Genomic DNA, 18,030 nt, shown 5'->3' on the forward strand with positions numbered 1-18,030 from the left:
CTCGATTTGCATACTTGCATATCTCAGGCGTACATTTCTTTTGTTTCGTTTTCCCTTCTGCTTCCTCTGACGCATCTCTGCCTCTCAGGAATTTTATTTTGAAATCGGGGGTTTTCCCCTTCTTTTTCTTTTATTTTTTCCCCTTCTGTTCCTCTCTGGGTATTATCACGGCCGGCGTTTTATGAAAAGTTACGACGATACGAAAACCATCATGTTCTTTTTTCTGGAGGGTTCATGTATAGATGATCATACTCCTCTTCTCGACGTTCTTCTTCGACTCTTATCCTGTTACGTTTATTTGCCAACTTAGCTTTCGCCTTTACCTTTCTACTTTCTACTTCTTATATGCCTTGGCGTGCCTTCGGAATACCAGTTTCCTTACAAGGAGGCTCCAGGAGGATTGTCTTTTTTAACTTTTTTTACCCTTTATTTTTCCCTCTCTTCTCTTCATCTCATTTCTTCATTACTTTCCTTCATTCCTCTTTTACCTTTTTGTTCTTGTCCCCTCCATTTGGACGTGTCAAGATTACAGTTATGATGAGGGTATGACAATGTTGACCGAGCTGATGTCGATCTGAGAGACGAATGGGAGGGCCAGAAGGTGGCCTTGCCTATTTAGTATCTATAAATGACGAATTTTTTTCCATAAAGAAAACCGGATCGCTGTCTGATTTTGAGAGACCGGCATGAATTGCGTTGCTCGTGCCTCTCTGCGGCTGTCGCTTTCTCGTATCCTCAGCTCGAGGCGCTGTTCCTGCCGATCATTACTCCATTCCTCCATGTAACACTGCACGAGCAGCCATTAAACCAGAAAAGGGAAGAAGAGAAAAAAACCAAGGGCAAGTTCCGGCCGGGGCTTGAGGCGAGGGTCGCTTCGCATGACCTTAATCAAATGCAAGCTGTACGAGGACAGAGCGCAGACAAGATTGAATGACTTGCGCATTCAAGAATGGGTCCTCGAGGAGGGGCGTTTTGACCATCCTTGACGCATGACATCACGGGAATGAACCCTTGCGGGAGGTTGTCGAAATTAATTTCCATCAACTTGAGTGTAAATGGATGCAAGCACTTTAATAGTTACCCCTTCAATTGATGTTTTATTTTACTTTTTTTGTAGTATCCCGGTTTAAGCTATCAATGCATCTCGAGTACATTTATTTGAATTTTTTTTTCTCATTCTGGAAAGAGATCTGTGCTTTCTTCTGGAGCGGGTATAATAAGAGATAGGAAAATGGGGGAGATTATCGACTTGGACCCCGCGATGGAACGAGTGCCGCTCGCATCGGAAGAAGAGAAAGATGGGGGGTATGGCGTATTTGCTATTTCGGCAAACAAAATTGTATGGGGACAAAGGGAATGGTTGCCCGCAAAGGGTGGTCTCGAATGCTATAGATGTTGCCTAAGAGTGCTTCGAGGAACCAAGAAGAAGTGAACAGGAAGGAAAAATAAAATAAAAAAAAGGACGAAAAGGAAAAGTCATAAGAAACGTGAGGCTGGACAGACTGCTCCAGTCGTAAATGTAAAGATGCTTGTTCCAACTTTCCATCGCCAAACCTAGCGTGCGTCCACCATAAAAACCACGCTTCATATCTGGCTCCCCGAGATAGACCTAAGCCGCCTCAAAGGCTTCGGCACGTCCGGATTCCCTGGCGTCTTCGAAGCCTCCTCGAACCCGCTAATGTCCTCAACAAGAGGAGCCATGATGGGCATCCTCTTAAGCTTCATCTCCGCCAAATCGTGGGGACACTTCTTCTCTCCAACAGCGGCGCGGTGCGTGTGAAATGCGCACTGCCGAAAGGCGAAGCGTCGCTCCTCGTTACGCAGACGGTTGGCGGGGATGCGAAGCTGAGGGTTCTTGACGCGGATATCTAGGCCGGAGACGGACATCTTGCGGAGGTGGTTGGCGTACTCGGCGCTGAACACCGGGAATGTCTTGAGCAGGATGTGGAACTGGGCGGGGACGGAGTCTGGTGTGCGGTCGAGGGAGTTTGTGGAGGAGAGCGTGTAAGCGACCATGGCGACGGCCCAGCGGCGGAGGCGCAGCGAGGCCGAGGGGGAACACTGCTCGTAGAGGAAGGCGATGAAGCGGGGCGTTACGTCCCAGTCGCGGCGGAGGTAGAGGTCCTGGATGGCGTCCATGGCCGTATCTTGCAGTGTGGGGATGTTGAGGGTCGACGCGAAGAGGTGCAGGCGCACCAGGGCCCAGTGGAGCTTCTGGCAGAGGGTGGGCGAGTCGACGCCCTTGGGGACGTTGGCGGCCTGGCTGCAGGCCATGGTGATGGTGTCGTCGAGGTACTTGCGGAAGGAGACTTGGCTGTGGACCCAGGTGACGAACAGCTCGAACATGGCGGGCGAGTCGTGTGGAAGGTGCATGACGGAGGAGTCGTCTACGAGCTTGAGCTTCTCTTGGAAATAGGATGAGGCGGCGCAGAGCTGGGCCCTGTTGATGATGAATTCTCGGTTCTCGCGGCCGACATAGACGCGGATGAGCTCTCCATAAGCATATCTAGTAGCGGGTTTGTTAGCATAAGTAGGACTCGGAATCTCGTATGTGAGAGCTTCTCTCGAGAGCTTACCTGTATCTGATGGAAGCTGTGGAGGCACTCCTGGTGAGAGATTTGGAGATGGCCATCTTGATTCTCGTGTTCCTTTCTTTCTAATTTCTTTTTCTTTTTCTTTTTTTTTTTTTTTGGTTCTCCCCTTTTCTGACTTATATTCCCAGTGTCCCCCGTCTTCCTGAGCCAGAGCAGGAGACTTATAAAAGACAAAAATAGGCCCGGCCTGTCAAGAGCGAAACGAAGAAATGCAGCGAACACCCCAAGATAAAAAAAGGCTCAGCCTGTGAGTCGTGCTAAAAGGAAACGAGCCCCGAGCGGAAAGGAGAGAGCAGGAGAGGGATGTGTTATAGTAGCTATAGAGAACAGGGGTGGGTTGGATGCAGCTGCTCTCACGGACAAATCTCCCGTGCACGTTCTTCGTGACCCTGGGCGCTCAGCCTTGACCTTATGCAAGGGGAAATGGTGAAGAAGAAGTAAAGAAGAAGAAGAAGCAGCTAAATGCAAACCACAAATGAAATGCAAATGGAAAAGCGAAGAACCTGCTCAGCAGATGAAAAGAGAAAAAAAAAAAAAAGAAAAAAAAAAAAAAAAAAAAGAAAAAGAAAAGAAAAGGAAGAGGAAGCTTGAGGGGAGCTAGGGGGTTGTTATCATGGGCAGGAATAAGACGAAGAGATGAGAATAATAAAAAGACCTCGAAACGAAACGCTCCGCACACGCCGGGCTTTGCTTGAACGATCATCTGAATTTTTTCCCGTTCTCTTCGATGATTTACGAGGTTTCCATTGCTCATTCATGCGAGGCGGAGTCAGGGAAAGCTCGGGATGCCCTTGCTGGTAACTGTATCAGATCTCTGGGGGATGGACCCTCGCAAGACACTAACAATGGACATCTACGAGTGACATGGTATCGTGGGGGGTTTTGCAGGCAGTTGCAGGCATTTCTTGCAGGGAATGGGGAGTATCGAGAAGCATATCGGTGTTAAGCTTGTTTCAGTGAGACTTTATCCAGCTCGGGATTTGACGATGCATACCGGGGTTCGACGTCAACCAGGGGCAGTGCGAAGGAAGCAAAGAAGAGCCATCGCAATTGGTGAGTCTGCTTAGCACTTACTCGTCACAGGTATTGCTCCGAGAACTGAGAACCGCATGTGGAGCTGTCGGCCCTGAGATCAAGGTGATCCGGGGAAGGGAGCCAGTGACAGGCTGCTCTTCTCCTGTCCCTCATGCACCGTTATCGCTTAAGCAGCTCGCGGGTCTCTCGGGTTCTCGTCCCCTTTGTCCTTACCTTCCCCTCCCTCTTTCTCATCCTCATTCCCATTCCCATTCCCGTTCCCTTTCTCAGAATCTCAGATTTGGTACTGATGGCACCGCCTTGCCAGGACTTTCATCTCGTTTGCAGGCAAGATCGGTGCAAGCACACGGTCTGAGGGTGTAGCAATGAAGGCCAGGGACCAGTCACGATCAGGTAAAAGCTCCAGGTAAATGCAGTCGGCCAGGCACAAGCATACCAGGTCACAATGGATGGATCCGTCGTGAGCCAAGCCGTGTTTCAAAAAAGGCCGTGTAAAACACGATCGCTTGCGTCTTAAGAGGCTTAAGAGGGTCAGGGCTACACGTGATTGGCCACCGACGGGCTGGGAGCATGGGTCGGGGGAGTTTTGGGGGGTTTTGGTGAGTCTGGTGGCTGCAGAGGAGCCCTGTATTGGGTACTTTCAAATCACTTGCAGAACTCGTATTTTACTATGGCGGTCGAGGAACATTCTTGTTCTAGGAACATCAATCGAGTTGGCCCCGGTAAATCCATGACGTCGAGGATTGGGGGGAACCAAGACGGGACGTCCGCTACAAGAACAATTGAATGGAGAATTACCTGTTACGTGAGCATTCCAGCATTCACGGAACGGGGCATCTTCTTGAATCACAATACAGCCGTACCTGACTTCATCCAGTTTCAATGTTCCTGGAGTCCGATCCGAGGAATACGGGAGAGTCGAGGTTCCCCGGTATCTTCAGGTTGTCCACAGCAGGGGCCACCACCCTGAAAAGAAAACGTAACCTATTTTAGCCGGAGATCGCCCCAACTATGCGATGAGGTGTTCCCCATGTTCGTTCTCTTCCGTCTTTGGCCCTTGGAGCTTGGAGCCCATTTCGGCTCGTAATAGATCCGCGATTAAGTTCATCCCAGCTTCATGCTGTGCCTGGTTTGTGGCTACCCTAACCGCGACCCCAACCGCAACGGGGACCAACATTGGCCCGAAACAACTTCGATCTGGAAGGCCCTGGAATATTCTCTCCTGGCACGTGTATTTAGCCTCATGATTCAGCCATACTTTGAGATCTGGTCAGAAGCGTCGATGAAATATGTACGCATGTCGGCATCACAACCTCCCGGCAGTGAGGAGGCGAGGAGGTGAGAAGAGGGGATTGTAGAAGAAGTGTGCAACGAGATGGGGATGAGAAATCCGATGTATCCAGGCTCTCCTGGCGCCGAAGCACGCAATTGCTGGCTTCATAGGAAGCTCACCGGGTTGTTTTGCGCTCGGAGACTATAATTCCTTCGTCCCTCGGAAACTGATTGCGACCCTTGCCATCGTACCGAGATTACCTGGATCGAGGTGCTCCCAAGGACGCAGTAATACTCGTGAATTCTGATCTAGGAAGAACGTGTTGAGGGTCTATCCAGGAACGGCGCACACTTTAACTCTAAGTCCTAACCCCTGTCGGTGCGTGCTGCCCCGGCTGGCTTGGCCGCTCCCAGATAAGGAGCTTTAAATTTGTCGCACCAAGCGTTAAATGCGACTATTTCCTACAAAGACCAGGGAGTCGGCAAGGGGCGGGGATACATCCACTCGATAATACCGAGCAACCGAAAACGGTCTTGGATTCGTCTTACAAAGGATGAGTTAACAGAGGAAGAGGAGCCGAATCTGAGGATGGACCGGCCGAACAATCTGGAGAACGATACCGATCCATCCGAATCCTCGAGATCAATGCCATTTGATGCCATTGTAAATAGAATGATGCAATTCGAGCACGAATTGATCAATACATTATCAACCTTTGCTTGTCCTTCAGTCGGTCTCAAGCCGCCCGCCCCTCCCCCGCAGAAAAGTCTCCGGCTGGCACGATGCTGATAAATCCACAAAATCGAACGGCACAGGACAGGAACAATCGAGCTTTTGAGTGTTGATAGTGATCGCTAATCAATCGGTTTACTCCATTTACTCCAACACTAACCTCCTAACCATCGCGAACCCCGCATGAAAAATCGTAGTGTGTAACAGGAGTAAACTAGACTTATAGCGAGTGGCCCGTCCCTAACCTAATACGAAGTAGAAAATCATCGAATCTTTCTCTGATGTGGGTATCTGAATCTATATTCTCAACCCGGCAACCCACTTACAGCATCGTCTCCCTGGTCAACTGATCTTCCTACATCTTCCTGCACAACAAGACTCTCGTGAATAGTGTTCGAGGAGAACCTCAAACATCGTAATTTGAATCTGAAGACCATACCCTCCTCCCTCCTAATATCTCACCATGGCTCCTACCGCAGCCCCCCGAGCCCCGGGTGCGCCTTACTTCACCCCGGAGCAATCCCCACCAGCAGGGACCCCTCTCAAGACCGAGAACCTACCGACTCTCTTTACGCCTCTAAAGATCCGGGGCGTCACTCTTCACCACCGATTTGCCGTGAGTCCCATGTGCACCTTCAGTAAGTGAGCCCTCATAACCGAAACCCTCCGTCCCTATGCCAGCCCCCCGCTAACGTCCTCCGCAGGCTCCGAGGATGGCCACCTAACCGACTGGCACCTCGTCCACCTCGGCCAATTCGCCTTCAACGGCGCCGGCCTCGTCATCGTAGAAGCCACCGCCGTCGAAGCTCGCGGCCGCATCTCCCCCCACGACGCCGGCCTCTGGACAGACAGCCAGATCGCACCCCTGAAGCGCATCGTCGACTACGTCCACAGCCAAGGCCAAAAGATTGGCATTCAGCTCGCGCATGCCGGGAGGAAAGCAAGCGATTTGCCGCCCTGGGTCGGCAGGAATTTAACCTACGCCAAGCCAGAGCAGGGTGGTTGGCCGGATGACATCGTGGCGCCAAGTGCGATCGCTTATAGCGAGGCGTATCCTACGCCGAAGGAGTTGACGGTGGAGGAGATTCAGGAATTTCTGAAAAGTTATGCCGCGGCTGCGAGGCGGGCTGTCGAAGCTGGATTCGGTAAGTTGGGGAGAGACAATGATAGCAGTATATGTGGAGTTTGTTCTTTGGAAACGGCGGCTGACATCTTTTTTTTAAGACCTTATCGAGATTCACGGTGCCCACGGGTATCTGATTTCAGAATTCTTGTCCCCGGTTACAAACGTAGGTTCTGGACCCGAAATCTCTGCCTAACCCGATTCGAAACCTTTTCTAACTTTCACGCTCAGCGACGGACCGACCAATACGGCGGCAGCTTCGAAAACCGCACCCGCCTCGTCACCGAAGTCATCCAAACCGTCCGCGCCGTCATCCCCGAAGCCATGCCCCTCTTCCTCCGAGTCTCCGCCACCGAGTGGCTCGAATACACGGGCGAGCCCTCCTGGGACCTCGAATCCACCATCCGCCTCGCCAAGACTCTCCCCGCCCTCGGCGTCGATCTTCTAGACGTCAGCTCCGCCGGCAACAGCCCCAAGCAAAAGATCCGCATGGGCGATCCGTTCTACCAGTCCGATCTGGCGGGCAAGATCCGCGCCGCCATTAAAGAGGAAGGGTTGAATCTGCTCATCGGCGCTGTTGGGATGATTAATGTGCCTGAGAGGGCGAGGCTGACGGTTCAGGATGGGCCGTTGGAGGGGCAGGAGGAGGGCAAGATCGAGCCGCCGAGGGCCGATCTTTGCTTGGTGGGTAAGCAGTTCTTGAGGGAGCCGAATTGGGTGCTCAAGGTTGGTGATGCGTTGGGCGTGCCTCTTCAGAAACCCGTTCAGTATGGATATGTCTTGAAGCATAGGATGTAAATAAACCGTTGCATGAGCGACGCAGATCGCGGATCACTCTTAGACACAGTTTTTAGTTTATACAACACGAACAACACATCGGCGAATATATATATATATATATATATTTATATATAACCTCTTCACTCTTACCCATACATAGCCAACTCAACCCGGCTGTAATAATCACTCTTCAACCCCAAATCCCACTCAAACACCACTAACTCCTCGGTTCCTCGTTGCAACCCCATTCAACTCCGACGCTATTCTCCCTCCTTCAAATCCTCCTCCACAAGTCCGGTAGACGAATACCCCGCCTTCTTTCCTTTAAGCTACAGCACAGCTCCCCTGCTTTCCCATGGGCGGGTACTCCTTGCCGCCGCGCTCGACCTTGGGCTCGCAGGTGCACCATTGGGCTTTATCGACCGTGTCCATGACGGAGGGGACGTGGTTTCCACAGCCCCACCAGGTCTTCTTGTCTTTTTGGATGTTAGTGTAAGGGAAAGGGAAAGGGAAAGGGAAAGGGAAAGGGAAAGGGATATGAATGACGCGGCCGAGTTGATGGCGGGGTTTTACACATACGACAAGTGTTGCAAGTGGCCGGTCTGCACATTGTGAGGGATGGGTTAGCTGGTGTAGAACTTGTTTCAAAAATAAACTCTTTTTGTTCCTCGGGTGTAGGAATCTTGGAGGTGTAGAGAAGTAGAGAAGTAGAGAAGTAGAGAAGTAGAGAAGTAGTTTGGAGATGAGGTGACAGATCAATTGATATCTTGCGTGGGGAAGGTGCGGTATAAGTCTGCTCATATCGTCATGACTAACAGCAACAGGTGCTAACTCCATAGGCCTGAGCTAGGAATAGAGCCCGCTGATAGAACCGAACCGAAGCCCCATCCCCAGTTAGAATCGGGGTTTTCGACCCTAACACGCGGAAAGGAGATCTCTCGACCCTCTAAGCTCGCCGGATGACCGGGGTGCTCCCATGCCATCTTTGCCATCTTCGTATCCTCGCCTCGCCCTATCACCGCAAGCTTTTCAAGCTTATGCAGGAGATAACTGGCATGCGTTCGATCTGTTCAAATCACGCATGAAGTCATAATATGGGGTGCATCAGACGGGATGGAGACAGACAGTCGCCGACTACTCTAGAAGTCGGCGACCACCACCTCGCCCGGATAGAGAGAAGGGAGAAGTACGGTGTAGTTTCGCCAGGTACTGTGCTTCGTGTTTAGAAATACAGAATCTGGGAACCTACCGTCTAGTGCTGAAATAGAACTGCAGTAATTTCCTTTCTTCTCAGTTAGAACATATTGAAGCTGCACCGTTGAGCTGGCAGGGAGAGTGTCGGTCCAGTTGGTCAATCAGTGCTGTCGAGCTCAGTTGTTGCCCCTGCTCCCCACTTCCGTCATCAAAATTTACCCCTCATTCATTGTTATCAATGCTCTCTCCCTGTCCAAATCTGCCCCGCCATCAAAATGTTGTCGCCGACAACCAAGCTTTTTTCTCTCTTTGCCCGATTCTCCCAGCTCCCCGCCCACGCGACTTAACAACAGTCTTCACCGAGCCCGGAATATTCATACAATCCCCGATCATCGTAACTCTATATTTAGAGCCCGTCTATTAGTAATTGTCGAAATCATCGCCGTTCAAAAGCCCAACAACCATGACCGAAGACGACCAACACGAAGTTTCTCTGGACCCCGGTCGCGAGGTCGTCTACTGCGGTGGTATGTCACACCGCCCACGCAATTGCTTCGAATCCCCATGCTCTCTCGTATCCATCTTCCCATGGCTGATAATTTGAACTTCTACTTCCAGTCTGCAGTCTACCACCAGAGGTGCTGCAAAACCCTTAAATCCCTCCCGACGTCTTCCGCGTAACGAGCGTCAATGTTCCGAGATAGAAACACGAAACTTCTGACGATGGCGTAGTACTGCGAATATGGAGGCACCGTGAAGAAATGCCAGGAATGGCTCGAGAAGACCCATGTTGATATGTACCAGCAAATCTGGTCTCCCGGTACGATCTTGACGCGTGTGAAGACGTCCCAACATCCATCGATAATATACCGGATCGCTAACGCGTGTCCCTTTCTCCTTTCCCACGGTATTAGAAGCCCTAGAAGCCGCGACCGCCTCCCTCTCCGTCGACGCCCAGAAGCGCGCTGCCAAAGACGCCCAGAAGAAGGCCGCCAAGGCCGAGGCCGCGTTGCAGAAGCAGGCTGATAAGCTCGCCAAGAGCGTCGTCACCATCAAGCGCATCGAGCGCAACAAGAAGAAGTTTGTTACGGCCGTCTCTGGTCTTGAAGCCTTTGGATTGGACTTGAAGAAGGCACGTAATCTGCTGATCTTCTTTCTTCCTCATTTCTTGGGAATGAACCTCTCATCCATGAACTAACTTCGACTGTTATGATAGATTGCCAAGGAGTTTGGCAAAAAGTTTGCTACAGGCTCGTCAGTCACTAAGACCCCCAGTGGTGGAGAGGAGATTGTTGTGCAAGGAGACGTGAGCCCCGAGATAGAAGACCTCCTGCTGGAACACTACAAGGAGATTCCGCCTGACAACATCGAACTTGTCGACGACAAGAAAAAGAAGAAGGCTGCAGGATAATGGCTTTGCTCTCATTTGTACGAGCGTTTCGTCGTTTGTGTGAACCTGCTAAATCCTGTATATATACTTGATTTTAAAACCTATACCCGTAAACCGAACCCATGTCCCTTGAGAAATGATTATGCCCGAACGCCACTCTGTAACCAATGAAGTAATATGCCGTTTCCGATTCAGCCCAATGCCATCCGTGTCTCCACTAACCTCGCTTCCTGAGCACCCGGGTAGTTGTGGGAGCTGATGCCGTCGTAGTCTTGGCGGCGGTCTTTGCAGCGGCCGTCCTCTTCGCCGTAGCCGCTGCAGTAGTAGTGGTGGCTCTCTTCGTTGTTGTGGTTGCGGTCTTCCTCGCCGCAGGAGCCCGGGTCGTCTTCCTCACCACGGTGGACGTACTCTCGTTGCTGGCGTTACTTGAGGCACTAACCCGACGCGTGGCAGCAGCCCGAGAAGTTGTCGTCCTTGTCGCGGTGGTGGCTGCGGGTCTCCTACCACGGGTTGTTCCCGTGGACGCGGCTGCCGAACTAGAACTAGTACTAACAGTTGATGCCGTCGTGGCCTTGCGGACTCCGGCGGCGCGTGTAGCCTTTGCCTTCTCCACCATGGTCGAGAGTAGGCCGGCGCCGCGTTGGGTCGTTGGGGGCTTGGTAGGTGACGCGGGTCGAGCGATGAGGGACTTGGTGGGAGAGGGGGGGGGGGCGCGTTTTCTGGGGGTGAGGCGAGAGTTGGAAGATGTGGGAGAGAGGATCTGGGCGGGTTGGGTTGCTGCGACGTTCGCTCCGCGAGTTCTCTTTTTAGGATTCTCGATGCCGAGCTCGTTTTCCTTGTCGGGTCCGACAAATTCGTCGCTATTTCCCGAAACTCGTAAGTCTGCCTGCTATAATCGTGAGGTACATAGGTATAAACAAACCTTGATCTCTTGTATCCTCGTGGCGGCTTAAAGGGGGAATGGGCCAGTGATTGTGAGGACTTTTGCGGACTCAGTCTGGGGTGAATGTCCTTCATGGGGACTGGCGGAGGGCGCGTCGAGGCGCCTGCGCGTTCCTGTTGTTTCTCAAGCTTGGCGAGGAGCTCGCCCATGATCATCTTCCGAAGGGAGATTGGAATGCGATTAACACGAATCTCGATCCTGGATCGGAGGCCCTGGGCCTGAAGGTTGTATTGTGCTCGTAACCGCCTGGCGCGTTCGGTAACTGCCAACGATTTGTTAGAACGACGCGTCTCTTATTTTCGTCCCCCTGCGACAACCCTCGGGATGAAGGCATTTCCTGGTTTAGGTTGAGACTAACTCTCGAGCTGTAGGTTGTCGATGAGAGCCTGCTTCTGGGCAATCGTGAGTCCAGCTTTCCTCATCTTAATAGGACTTCTGTTATGACGAGGTGTCCGCGTTGGCGTCCCCGTTTTCGTGGGGACTGTCATTGTTCGCGGCGGCGATTCGCCTGAATGCCGCTTCTTTGTCCGTACGGGTGCCATTATTATCGCGATTTTTTATCGATTTATGCGGTAAGGATGTGCGAAGATATATTGATGCAATTCGTCGAGAGAGAAGATGTCTTCCAGTCCAGCAGCAGGAGTCTTTTGAGAGGAGATGAGACCTGTGTGGTTCATAGATTGGCTTTGTCTGCAGCATCTCTTCCGGCGTGGTGTCATTGGCTGAAATCGGGTTCATGTAAACAAACTTCCTCGTGGGGCGAAGCTTGGATCGCTGACATAATAAAACTTGGTGATCTCAAGCTCTCACAAGCTATGGAGGTAGACAGTACAGCAAACACATCGCAATTCCGCGTCTGGTCCATGTATCTCTACTAACGAACCATTTCCCCAAGACGACACCAGGCTGAACCGCCTTACGCATTCGAGCTCTGTTCGGCACCTTCAAACCAGCAACCACTCTCCAACAAGCTCTACACCTTCTGCGCACCATACCACCGACACCAGCTTCCCTTTCAGCTCTGTGGAGGACACTTCTTCCTATCTCGTCTCTATCCAATATTGAATAATTCGATCACCTCCAATTTGCCAATCGACCGATCTTCTCCCGAAACTTCCCTGCCACCTCGCCCAACATGGTTCTCGAAGCGGTGATGATTGTCGTTGACAACAGCGAAAGCAGTCGCAATGGAGATTACCAACCTACGAGATTCGAGGCGCAGGCCGACGCAGCGAACATCATCTTCCAGAGCATTGTCCAGGGCAATCCCGAATCCTCTGTCGGACTCATGAGCATGGGCGGCAAGGGACCGGAGGTCCTCGCCACTTTTACAACCGATCCCGGCAAGATCCTCGATGGCTTGCACCGAACGAAGAGGCAGATTAAGGGCAAGTCGAACCTTGCTGTGGGAATACAAATAGCAGGAGTATGTGTTTCGCCCTCTCTTTATTGTCTGCTTTTGTCTTTGAGATGGCTTTCGCCTCGTTTCGCTCCTGAGAATGCTAACCTATTGATCTCCGCATATAGCTTGCCCTTAAGCACCGCCAGAACAACTCCCAACGACAACGCATAATAGTATTCATCTGCTCTCCCGTCGACGACGACGAAAAGAGGCTCGTCACGCTGGCCAAGAAGATGAAGAAGCTGAACGTCACGATCGATTTCATCCATTTCGGTGACCTCGATGACGAGGCTACGCAAAAGAAACTCGAAGCTTTCAACAAAGCCGTCAAGTCTGCCGACGGCTCCCACTTCGTGACGATCCCCCCGAGCAGTAAGCTCCTCAGCGACCAGCTCATCGCGACGCCCATAATCTCGGGCGATAACCCACCCCCGGCTGCGACGGGAGGCATGGGCGGCGAGGGCGCGGATGGCTTCGATTTTGATCCCAACATGGAGCCCGAGCTGGCTTTGGCTATCCGTATGAGTCTTGAGGAGGAGAGGGCTCGTCAGGAGAAGGCTGCCAAGGAGGAGGAGGAGAGGGCCAAGAAGGAGTCGCTGGCTGCGGTTCCGGAGGAGGGAGAGGCGTCTGGTTCTGGTTCGGGTGATAAGAAGGGCGACGATAAGAAAGACAACAGTGGTGATAAGATGGATACTTCGTAAGTGGGATGAAGGTATTAGTAGGCAGGTCAATTTTGGTGTTGTCCACTCATCGGGATACATTTGTACAATTAGAGGCTGGCTTGTCATAGAAGTTGCAAATCCGCAGGCTTTACAGTCATGGTTGTTTCGTCGTATTATTTGCTCTGGCGCACTGGGACATTATGCTACCACTAAACAATACGGAATGTTTCTCTCCATATATTCAGAGAGGTTTCAACTCCAGTGTGGACACAATAAGAAAGAAAGAAAATCAATGCCTTTATCCCTTCACCCACCCCCATTCCCAATGCCGCTTGCCTCGTCTGGAGAAAACGAAAATCACCTGCTATTAATCTCCCTGATATACGAAAGCAGCTTCCTATCAAAAGCATCACACCTCACCGGCATCTCCAGCTGGTAGAACGGGTTCTTCATAACATAGTCGCAGTATAGCTCATAGATACGCCGTATCGTCACGTCGACGTTGGCCTGCGTCGTCTCGCTAAACAGTAAGAACTTAGTCCCCGTAAGCGTGTTGAAGCACTGCAGGCGGAAATTTTCCGTCTCGAGGACTTCGAGGCCCGAGGGGGGTTCGGGGCGCGAGGGGATGGCGTTGGGGCCCGCTGGGGTTTGGGTGTGTTTGAAAGGGCTGAGTCGGGTTGTGATGGCGTGGACGCTGTAGGAAAGGTGTCAGTTGGGGCAAGTAGGGAGAGAGGCGGAGAGGGGCAGCTTGACGTTACCCGTGGAATGTGCCGGCTAGGACAAGATAGTCGTTTGTGCTTAGTTGGTTGAGGCCGCCTTCGTGGAAGGTCTTGTTGTAAATTAGGCCGCCGGCCTTGTTGATAATGATGAGGGCGTAGATGGTCCTATATAGAGGTGTGAGCGGCTCCCTCGGACAAAAAGAAACTATATATAGGCGAGAAATAGGTGACTTCATACATGATGTATGTTGCCCGTAGGCCTGTATTGAGCTTGCTCCCTCCTTGCTGGGTCCTCAGGAGAAAGTGTGGGGTTTAATGACTGGTCTCGTGTCCTCTCTAGATGAGCTGGGGACCAAGCTATGAAGAGGTCTCTGTGTCTCAACGATACTAATCCCGGTATGGCTGATGCCAAAGGTGTCTCTAATTGTTGGCTCAGTGGCTCCTATGAGTAGATTGATGTTCTAGGGTTGAACAAGATCGACTCTCCTCCAATTCTCAGGCGAAGGTCTTTGTGAAGAGGTGTATGAGCGCTGAGGACATACAGGATAAGCTATCTACATTTCCTTGGGTTAATAAGTTGCTAGAAAAGCTACTATAGTGCTAGTACTTACAGAAATTGTAAAATGGGGTTTTAGATGAATAAATTTCTGTTATTCTATCTCAATATTGATCTCACATCAAACAAAGTATCACTGGAGTTCCCAGATCTGGTTCATCATCAACGACCCCTAACTCTTGGTTCCAAGGACCCTAGAGCCTGCCAGCTGTCAACCCCGAACTCTGTTTTACCCGAAAATTCACCGCCACCGCCAAGTCAGAACTTCACAGCAAAGAGAACAAAAGGTTGCCGCCAAACCAGAGGAGCCCTCACATTCGAAGCTCCAAATATCCATTTCGAACCTTCCTCGACCAATTCCCTTTCACCTCGTTCCCTCCAAAACGACACGAGGCGAACCCTCCCGCACCCGAATCGACCACATCCACCGCGAACTCCCAACAATGTCTGAAAACCAGGACGGCGCTCTCCCCCGCGCTCAACCCCTCCCCAAGCGGAACGTCCCCCCTCGCGTATCGAGGCCGAGGCCCGCGCAGCCCGGTAACGAGGAGGCCGGCGCGGTGCTGAACCTCGGCGAGTTTCAGGATGTCGACACGTTGACTTTGTCTGAAGCTTCTCTCGTCATCAATGCCCTCATCGCCAAGCGGAGGATGGACCATAGGAATGTCAATGAGACTGAGTACGTCCTTTTACATTGCACATGATACTGGTTTCCAGGCACCAAACTCGGGGGCTATGGCGTACCGGGGAATATATGGCGTGTTTGCGCTCTCAGGGAGAGGAAACAAATGGGCGGCTAGGAAAGATTCAGACATGCCCTGCTGACGTGTGCGCCTTTGCTTTTCAGGATGCTTCAGCAAACCCTCACTTATCTCGACAACTTTGCCCGATTCACGAGAAAGGAGAACGTTGAAGCCGTGGAGCGCCTTCTCAGCTCCTGCACACAATTATCAAAGTTTGAGAGGGCTCAGCTCGGTATGTTTTTCTTGTCAATTCCGCCACCCAAAAACACCGCTCGCCACCGCGCGACTGTAGACGGCTCTCTTTTTGTCGCAAACCCTCTAGGATGTCCTTTTCTAATCGCTTGACCTGCTAGGCTCACTCTGCTGCGAATATGCCGAAGAGGCGAAGACGCTGATCCCTTCGCTACAGGACAAAATCAGCGACGAGGAGCTTCAGCACCTCCTCGATGAAATCTCGAACCTCCAGGGCAAATAAGGACGACCTCGTCAAGTACGATGTGATGATTTACGAAGTAAAAGGAGGATGGCAATCCATCGATATGATACTCGGAGTCTGGCGAGGCAACTAGACACCCGCTCTAGTAGAGAGCTTCACTACCATGTCCGCCGTTGCGAGAGGAGAGAGAGAAAGCTTCGGGTGACTGATGCTATTCTCTATGTTATTGTTCCGACTTTGATACCCACCATTAGACCATTCATGATCCCTTCGTCCGAGGTATTCCAACCGTGATGCTAGATGACGACGTCCTTATGACCGCCCTCTCTCTTATCGCCACTACGCCCGTCATACCGAGTTCTACATGATACGATGACGACTGTTGAAGAAGGCATGTCTTGGTGAGCCGAATTAGGCCAGAAGGGAGACGAACTCGCATTATACCACCGTTTATTGAGCGACTCTCGAGTCAGCCATGGTGGATGTACGATATGGGAGACGTGAGGAAGGCCTTATAAAAGGAGATGCAGGAACAAAATCTCATGTTTTGCCAATGATCTTTTTCATAGCGCTGCTCTTTATTCTTCCTCCAGCTAAAGTATTCCAAAATTCCATAAATCAAAGGGTATCTCCTCGAACAAAACAAGGGCCGCGCCTGTCAGATTTCCTTCATGAACCGATGTGATGTATGAGCCCTGAACAAAGTGCCATTCAATGTACCGATTCCGCTCATGTAAGACTATAAAAAAAGGCCGATAGGAAAAACAACCGTAACTCCAGTGGAAATGGGAAATGCAGTATTTTACCGGGTGATATCAGGACTGCCCTCGAACCTGGACCAACTCGTCACATACATCCTCCTACTCCTCTCCTCATCCGTAGCCGTGAACGTCGCTCGTGGAGGAGAAGAATCCTCAGCCACCGGTTCAAGTGGCGTCGACTGCGGCCGAGCAACATTAGCAGCGCCACTCTGGACTCCTAATCCCTGGAGTGCAGCACCTCCTGTCGTGGCCGACGACGGTGGGTTGGCTGGAAGCTCTGAGATGGGTCTGGGAGACGGGGTGGCGTCCATTTCCTGGACGAAGACGGGCGAGGAATCGAGTTGCGGGACGGTGGGGAAACCCTCGACACTGAGGGTGTGTCTCGAGAAGGGAGAGGGGCTTCCGGCGAGAGTGTCGGAGGCCATGGAGCTGACGTAGCTGATTCTCGAGTCGCGCGCATCTCCATTTCCAATACCGGGCGTGGTTACGTTCGTCGTCGGTGTGCTGACTATTTTTCCTCCGAAGGGGGCGAAGACGCCGTTGTAGCCTTCTTGCGGAGTCTGGAGCACGGTGGAGGCGGGCGTTTCTGGCATGCCGGCACCTTTGTCGCTATCGATTCCAGGGACGTTGGCCATCGGAGGTGGATAGTCGGCTTGTGCAGGGGTATAATTATACGACTCCTTGGCTTTCTTCCTTCTGCGCAGGAAGAGAAAGATCAGAAGGGCCAGGAGAGCGATGCCGAGAAGAGCGCCGACTACTATCCCGGCAATGGCGCCGGAAGATAGCTTCTTACTTCCTCCATCGTTCGAACCGCCGATTCCCGCCTCGCCGCCCCCGGCTAGACCATTGCCTCCATTAATGCCCGTTTGTAACGGTCCGCCTCCAGCTATGATTGTCGTGGAGGCAACCGTCGTCACCGCTTGTCCATTGCTGTCTGTCGTTGTTACCGTGAAGACTGACGTCTTAGTCGCCTCTGGGGGTGTCGTAGTGCTTCTGTCAGGATTAGGGGTCGTCTTGTCGTTGTTGGTCGAGGTTCGAGCATTGCCGTTTCCGCTGCTATTGTTTCCGCCGCCAGTGCTTCCGCCATTGTTGCCGCTATTGTTCCCACCGCCGCCTGAATTATTGTCTGGACAACCCTCCTTCATGGCGCAAGGGTCGACGGAGCAGCAACCGCTAAAATTATTTATGGCGCATCGGTAGAAGTTGGTTCCCGAGGAGCACTCGCCGGCCTGACGGCCAAAGAGAGCCGGTAGGTCGACCTCGGCCCTCTGGGCTGGGCGTCGTCGTATTACTCGCATGGTGCCCCGGTTGTCTGGTTCGAATTGTTAAAGACAGGAATTGGAAGAGCACTCGTCGTTGCCTTGTACCAGGCCTGATTTCGTGTAAGCCGCCGTTCTTGATATGCCTCAATTGGTTTTCAGTCTACGCCCTTTGTCTTTAGAGGATACCAAAAGCTCCACCGTAGTAATGGCGCAATTGAGGAATATCCCTTAGAAATCCTCCGCTCTTCTCATCGCAATCACGTCACCACTTTCGGTCTCGAGGGGCACATCCAACCGTAAACAAGAGAGTTTTCCTCCCCGCTCGGGGCCTTTGTGATCGAGTCCTGTTGGTAGCAGGTTTCGAGGGACTCGTGTTTGATCTTCCGGACGATAGGATTCGTTCGGGTAGCCGGTTAGCTCATTGA

The 18,030-nt window shown here is 51.9% G+C and overlaps 7 protein-coding genes and 1 pseudogene across 7 annotated transcripts; 4 read left to right on the forward strand and 4 right to left on the reverse strand.

The window, feature by feature from the left end:
- Positions 1–1,584: 1,584 nt before the first annotated feature.
- SAPIO_CDS3522 (uncharacterized protein) lies at positions 1,585–2,632 on the reverse strand (the record flags this gene model as incomplete). The annotated part of the gene is made up of 2 exons (XM_016786298.1): positions 1,585–2,506; positions 2,577–2,632. 2 exons carry the CDS (start codon positions 2,630–2,632, stop codon positions 1,585–1,587), a joined length of 978 nt encoding a protein of 325 aa, XP_016644304.1.
- A 3,465-nt stretch (positions 2,633–6,097) lies between these two features.
- Positions 6,098–7,555, forward strand: SAPIO_CDS3523 (putative NADPH dehydrogenase C23G7.10c; the record flags this gene model as incomplete). The annotated part of the gene is made up of 4 exons (XM_016786299.1): positions 6,098–6,272; positions 6,339–6,779; positions 6,859–6,923; positions 6,989–7,555. 4 exons carry the CDS (start codon positions 6,098–6,100, stop codon positions 7,553–7,555), a joined length of 1,248 nt encoding a protein of 415 aa, XP_016644305.1.
- Positions 7,556–9,194: 1,639 nt separating this feature from the next.
- SAPIO_CDS3524 (uncharacterized protein) lies at positions 9,195–10,142 on the forward strand (the record flags this gene model as incomplete). The annotated part of the gene is made up of 3 exons (XM_016786300.1): positions 9,195–9,258; positions 9,646–9,867; positions 9,982–10,142. 3 exons carry the CDS (start codon positions 9,195–9,197, stop codon positions 10,140–10,142), a joined length of 447 nt encoding a protein of 148 aa, XP_016644306.1.
- Positions 10,143–10,312: 170 nt separating this feature from the next.
- Positions 10,313–11,552, reverse strand: SAPIO_CDS3525 (uncharacterized protein; the record flags this gene model as incomplete). Its single annotated transcript, XM_016786301.1, has 4 exons — positions 10,313–10,510; positions 10,561–10,981; positions 11,044–11,326; positions 11,423–11,552. The coding sequence occupies 4 exons, from the start codon at positions 11,550–11,552 to the stop codon at positions 10,313–10,315; spliced, it is 1,032 nt and encodes a 343-aa protein (XP_016644307.1).
- Positions 11,553–12,199: 647 nt separating this feature from the next.
- On the forward strand, positions 12,200–13,167 carry SAPIO_CDS3526 (Uncharacterized protein; the record flags this gene model as incomplete). Its single annotated transcript, XM_016786302.1, has 2 exons — positions 12,200–12,490; positions 12,592–13,167. The coding sequence occupies 2 exons, from the start codon at positions 12,200–12,202 to the stop codon at positions 13,165–13,167; spliced, it is 867 nt and encodes a 288-aa protein (XP_016644308.1).
- Positions 13,168–13,485: 318 nt separating this feature from the next.
- SAPIO_CDS3527 (uncharacterized protein) lies at positions 13,486–14,083 on the reverse strand (the record flags this gene model as incomplete). Its single annotated transcript, XM_016786303.1, has 3 exons — positions 13,486–13,822; positions 13,887–14,012; positions 14,079–14,083. 3 exons carry the CDS (start codon positions 14,081–14,083, stop codon positions 13,486–13,488), a joined length of 468 nt encoding a protein of 155 aa, XP_016644309.1.
- A 763-nt stretch (positions 14,084–14,846) lies between these two features.
- Positions 14,847–15,621, forward strand: SAPIO_CDS3528 (uncharacterized protein; the record flags this gene model as incomplete). Its single annotated transcript, XM_016786304.1, has 3 exons — positions 14,847–15,082; positions 15,251–15,378; positions 15,500–15,621. 3 exons carry the CDS (start codon positions 14,847–14,849, stop codon positions 15,619–15,621), a joined length of 486 nt encoding a protein of 161 aa, XP_016644310.1.
- Positions 15,622–16,384: 763 nt separating this feature from the next.
- On the reverse strand, positions 16,385–17,641 carry SAPIO_CDS3529 (annotated as a pseudogene; the record flags this gene model as incomplete).
- Between the last annotated feature and the right edge of the window lie 389 nt (positions 17,642–18,030).

Source organism: Scedosporium apiospermum (assembly GCF_000732125.1).
Source record: "Scedosporium apiospermum strain IHEM 14462 chromosome Unknown SEQ_SAPIO_0088, whole genome shotgun sequence".
Taxonomy (NCBI): Eukaryota; Fungi; Ascomycota; class Sordariomycetes; order Microascales; family Microascaceae; genus Scedosporium; species Scedosporium apiospermum.